Source organism: Eurypyga helias, unplaced genomic scaffold (assembly GCF_000690775.1).
Source record: "Eurypyga helias isolate BGI_N326 unplaced genomic scaffold, ASM69077v1 scaffold13945, whole genome shotgun sequence".
Taxonomy (NCBI): Eukaryota; Metazoa; Chordata; class Aves; order Eurypygiformes; family Eurypygidae; genus Eurypyga; species Eurypyga helias.
Genome location: NW_010253483.1, coordinates 335 through 5,845, shown reverse-complemented (window position 1 = coordinate 5,845; position 5,511 = coordinate 335). Strand labels below are relative to the sequence as shown.

The 5,511-nt window shown below is 57.8% G+C and overlaps 1 protein-coding gene across 1 annotated transcript in view; it reads left to right on the top strand.

Annotated features, from left to right (window-relative positions):
* Positions 1 to 280: 280 nt before the first annotated feature.
* Positions 281 to 5,511, top strand: part of LOC104510441 (putative homeodomain transcription factor 1) — a gene marked incomplete at both ends in the record, with an annotated part of 5,538 nt that continues 307 nt past the window's right edge. The window contains 8 exons of the mRNA XM_010152690.1: positions 281 to 439; positions 667 to 826; positions 1,562 to 1,684; positions 2,323 to 2,482; positions 3,540 to 3,713; positions 3,793 to 3,870; positions 4,565 to 4,774; positions 5,110 to 5,246. Coding sequence (XP_010150992.1) covers positions 281 to 439; positions 667 to 826; positions 1,562 to 1,684; positions 2,323 to 2,482; positions 3,540 to 3,713; positions 3,793 to 3,870; positions 4,565 to 4,774; positions 5,110 to 5,246 — 1,201 coding nt within the window. The remainder of the gene's footprint in view (positions 440 to 666; positions 827 to 1,561; positions 1,685 to 2,322; positions 2,483 to 3,539; positions 3,714 to 3,792; positions 3,871 to 4,564; positions 4,775 to 5,109; positions 5,247 to 5,511) is intronic.

Here is a 5,511-nt window from a genome sequence, read left to right as displayed (position 1 = left end):
TTGCTGCCCGCCTGGGGTGCCCGTGCTGGTGAGCGTTGACATCCCCGAAGCGGAGGCAGGAGGGATGCGGGGCGGCTGGTGAGAGCAGGCCCGGGAGGGCTCGGCAGCCATGAGACGAGGGGCTGCTTTTGGCCGCGCGCGCTGGAGCCGTAGGCGTTAGATGCCTCCCTGAAGCTGGGCTGCTGTCGCCCTTCTGGCAGGGCTTGGCCGAAGCGGAAGTCGTAAATCAGGAAATTCTTGTCATTCACAATTAACGACTTGTTTTCCTTTTAATCCCAAGGCTCTACGTTTGCCAAAGCCAAGCCTGAAATTCCCTGGACATCGCTAACTCGGAAGGGAATTGTGAGAGTGGTATTTTTTCCGTTCTTCAGCCAGTGGTGGATACAGGTTACTTCCCAGCGTATTTTCATGTGGCTCCTGGTGCTCTACGTTATGCAAGGTAAGGGGCGGTGGCAGTGCCACGGTCCTTCTTCCGCAAGGACGTGACATGGCTGCGTAGTCCGTAAAGCGTGAGGATCCTACCTGGAGCCCACCCAGTGTAGGTTTCAAGTTGCGTGGCGCTGAGTGTCACAGAAATGCTGAGATGGAGTAGAAGTAAGCAGCTGCGACACGAGACCTGAGCCGTGCTGTTAACGTTTGCATTTGATGCCGCTTTCTCCTTTCCAGTCGTAGCAGTTGTGCTGTACTTCGTGATGCCTGTCGTGAACGCGAGCGAAGTCATGGGGCCCATGTGCCTGATGTTGCTGATGGGCACAGTTCACTGTCAGATAGTCTCCACCCAGATCCACAGGCCTTCGGCAAACAACGGGCTGAGCAGGCGCAGGAGGTGAGCAGGGTAGCGGGTTCGTTGGTGGCCATCAAAGCGTGTGAGGGACTGCTCATGCTAGAAGGTAATGGGTAAATATCTTCCATTTTTACGTAAATATGTCATTTAACCATAAATGTGAAGACGAGTGTTCTGTCTGGCTCGTAACCTGCTCATAATCAAGAGAAACGCCGCCGATTTTCCGGGCTGTGATGGGTCTGGTTTAGTTGTCCGCTGGGCCTTTCTCCAGTTGTCTGTTCTCCTTTCCCACCGTTTCTTTTTGTGGCCAGAGGAGGGCGTTCTGCGCCGCAAGGCACCTTCAGGGTGTTCCAAACCCGGCTGGTGTCCCGCTTTGGCACTCACCGCAGGGAATTGCTGGGGTGTCTTGGGAACAGGCCGACTCGCTGCTGTCAGTTTGTGTTGGGGGAGAGTTAGGGTTCATCTGCCAGTTAACTGTTAGGTGCCTGACGCTGCTGGAACACTGACGTCTATGGCTGACCGTGGGATGAGGGACGTGGGTAGTCCTGCCTCCATCAGATTTCACAGGAGTGATTTTGGCCGGGTTCTGCCTGTTGCATCCTTTGCTGGTGCTGTACGGCTGCCCCAGGGGTGTATCCTGACTTCTGTCGAGGAGCATTCTGTCTGCATGACAAGAAAAATGGCATCTAAAGGCTGTTCAGATGTGATTTGCACCTTTAAAGAAAGACCTAGAAGGAGCTGGTTACGCTAATCTAATTCTCCTCTTTTTAAAATCAGGAAGTTACGCAAATCTGTGGGTGTCGATGGGAACTGCTGGTCTTCTGCCAAGCCCCGTAAGGAAGCGCAGCCCGAGCCTGCCTCCGTCCTTACCACTGTGTTTCGCCTGCTTTTCCGAAGGAGGTACGTGGTCCTCACTGCAGCCGGGGGCTTTGCGCTGACGCTGGGAACAGTTCTCTCCCTGGAGAACGGAGAAGGGAGTGCGTAGTGTCCCTGGCATCCCCAAAAGCCTGCCAGCTGCCCTTGGGCAAAGAGCTCCCTTGCTGCCGCAGAGCCCGCTCCCCGTGAATCGCCGTTTGGTCCAAGGAGCTCGCCCCACGCGTCTCGCCCTGGCTGGGACTGAGCGTCGGGCGAGCCACCGCAGCTGGTGGAGCTCCTTCCCCTTCCCGGGTGACCTCTCTTCAGTCTCTGTGCTCCATTCTGTCACCGCTCCCCCCGCTCCAGCAGCAGTCCTGCCTCCTGGTTTAAATGGCTTGAAAAGTCAGCCACCCTGCTGCTCCAAAGTGACCCGAGGAAAAGGAGGATGGATTGTTCGGGATTACGCATGTCTTCGCCTGTTTCCTCTGTTCCTTGATGGGTTTTCAGCTGACGGGCCTTTCTCTGGAGGAGCGCTTATTCTCTTCCGACTTGCTCGTGTTTGCAGCACGGAGCCTGCCGGCAGCGCTCGCTTTGCGCTCCCGTAGCTGCGCCGTGCGGGCCTGACAGCAGGCTGCGCCCGTTTCCTCAGACCTAAGAGCCTGGAATTGTATTTTCTCGCACAGGGTTAGAAGAGTGAAGCTGGTAGCTGAGAAGGGGACCGAGACAGAGAACGGCGCGAATGCTGTGAACGACGGCGCGAAGCACAGAGCCGCCAGGTCTGAGTACCGGCTGCTGCACGCCAAGGAGAAGGAGAAACTCTCCGACGGGGAGAAGAGCCATCAGGTACTGGCAGGGCAGATCCCTCTGAGGTCCGAAATGTGGGTGAATTCTGTACCTGCCCACAAGGTCGATAATTAACTGTACGGTTTGCAAGATGCAAGAGATGTTGTGGATGCCCCATCCCTGGAAGTGTCCAAGGCCAGGCTGGATGAGGCTTGGAGCAACCTGGTCTAGTGGAAGGTGTCCCTGCCCGTGGCAGGGGGTGGGACCGGGTGGGCTTTAAGGCCCCTTCCCACCCAAACCAGTCTGGGATTCTGAGATGCTCCCTTCTGCTAAGCCGTGCTCGACTGGGCCAATGTGGTGCTCAGACACCACCGTCGGCCTCTTCCCATGTGACAGGAGTCAAACACGGACAATCCTGGACAGTGTCTGCTTTTCCAAGGTGCTGGTCGAGTTGTAGGCACATCCCATCACAAGCTGTTCGTGAAGGACGACTGCTGATAGTGATGGCCAACAAATAAGTCAGCAATTTGCAGTAAAATAATGTTCCATGCAAACAGTTCCTTCCGCATCCTCCTGGGAGGGAGGCAGGAAAATAGGGAACGTCCCTTAGGGAGAGACAAGAGTTAAAGGATCGTGAGCTCTGTTGAAATCTGTAAGACACAGAGCTTTGTGGAGTCACTTCTGGGGCTCCCCAGGTGGGTGAGGTGTTAACTCCCATGTTGGATTGACTTGGATTAGAATCTGCTGGAACGTGGTAGGACTGCGCCATCCCAACTCCTGGATTTCCGGGCTCCTGGGGAGGAGCAGAGCAAGGTGTAGGGGGACACACCTCATGATTCTGGGGCTGCTAGCCTCCAGCTTGGAGATAGGTCTGTTCCCCTGGGCTTAGGGTGGGACATAGCCAAGAGCTGCCACCCCACCCCACCCAAGATTCCCGCTCGTTGCCTGGGTGGCAGGGCAGGAGCCGGGGAGCCTGTGGTGTGTCTGTGACGCTGGCTGGGACGATTCTGCACGTTCTGCGGGGACCTTGGGCCCAGCTCACCGGGCGGGTTCAGTTCGGCGCGGTTCAGGCTGGTCCTTTCCCGTGCCCCAGCCTGACTTCCCGCTGCGTTGCCAGGGTGACGGCGCCCACGGCGGCGGCGCTTCCGACGAGCTCTCCAGCGAGGAGGATGCAGAAGCAGTGGCACAGAGGATCTTGTTATGCCAGAACGTGGAAGGGGTGTCCAGCGACAACAGCTACGAGGAGAAGAACAAGAGGCCCCTGGTTTCTCTGAGCCAGGCTGTCTCACAGGTACCCGTGTTGAGTTCGCACCGTTTTCCACACCGGTGTTTCCTGTGAATAATGAGCCGTTTTCCTTTGGTTTTGGCAGGCCAAGCAAGCCCTTAAAGGTGCCAGAGACTCCGATAGTGTCGTGGAATCTGAGCTAGAATCCACATTATATGGTCAGGTACGGTCCTAAATCCCAGAGACGGAGCTGTGCCGAGCCTGGCCGGCGCGGGGGTGCCCTCCCCATCAGCGGAGACCATCCCCAAACGCTCGTGCTTCGGCGGTATCGGGTGGGAGCTGTGGCCCCCCGCCCTGCTCGCGTGCAGCTCTGCAGACTTTGTCTGGGAGTGCACGACTTGAACCAAACCAACGCGCTCTTGGCAGTGTAGCACGGGCCAAGCTGCCGCCGACTGCCGGTGCTGACCCGCTCCCGTGGTTTGGGGGGCAGCGCCGGGGCTTTTACGCCAACACGTTTTGATTTTAAAATGAAAAACCACATTTATTCCGTCATACCTACTCAGGCACTTTATTGCTTTGCTTGTCTTCCCCCCCCAGGTGGGGGGACCTGAAAGCAAAATAGAACTAAACGTAGGGATGTCAAATTATCGATACAAACATCTATAAATAAGTCAAAAATGCACATGGAATGGTAAAACAGATTAACCAAAAGCCAGAAAACTCTTGCATTAGAACGAGTAACTCCCGTTTCATTTCGTGAAGCTGGGAGTAGAGGTGGGGAGCTGACACCGTCGTGTGACCTGCGTGTGGAGACGCTGAGGCCGGAGCGGCGCAGCCTGGGGCAGAGCCGGGTGGGACGCGGGGTCTCCACCGGGTCTGGATCAGCTGATTTTTGTAAACTCTGCTCATCTTTGAAGGACTCGAGGTCCTGCATGAGCGTGGGGTCCCAGAGCTGCAGCGTGACCCGGAGAGACTCGGAGAGCACGCGTCACGACTCCGAGACGGAAGACATGCTCTGGGATGATCTGCTGCACGGGCCGGAGTGTCGCTCGTCCTGCACCAGCGACAGCGAGGACGTGGCGGGGGGCGGTGCCAGGCGGGATCTGAAGGAAGATGTTTTCCAGCAGGTTTGTCGCTTTGTGCCCAGTAGCTGAGAACACTCCGGGCGGTTCCGCACCCCCTTCCCCCCGCCCCCCGTAATAGGGAAGATGCTTGTGATGCGGCTGTGGGACGTGAGTGCTGGGTGAGCGCGTGGCCACGCGAAGTCTGGGATGACCTGAATAGTGTCAGTGGTCAGCTCCCTCCTCCCGTGGCGCGATCTGGACCAACGTTAGTCCCAAACCGAAGCGTTTCACCTGCAGACACGGTTGGAATCCTCCCCCCACCCTAAGTACTGTCGAGGGAAAGGTGGTGTGTAGCCGCGGGACGGAGCAGACCCCGGCCTTCTGTGCTCTCTCTCCAGAACCATCTGCTCTGGCTGCAGAACACGAGCCCAGCCTCGGCCAAGGTCAGCGCGCTGATCTGGGAAGGGAACGACTGCAAGAAGGTGGACATGTCGGTGCTGGAGATCAGCGGGATCATCATGAGCCGGGTGAGAGCTCCGAGGCCTTGCAGCCTCTCCCCTCACGCTCTGAAAGCCAGTTCACTCCCAACTTCCCCAGCGCTGGTGCTGACAAATGGCCTGGCCCAGGATTTAGGAGGGTGTGGGGGATGGCCGAGGGCCGTGTCCCCCGGGGGCTGTGTCCTGTGGGAACTGTGTCCACGGGGCTGTGTTCCCGCCGGGGGCTGTGTCCCGGGGGCTGTGTCCCCGGGGGCTGTGTCCCCGCAGAGTGCCGAGGGGGGGGGTTTATTGCCGCCGTACCTG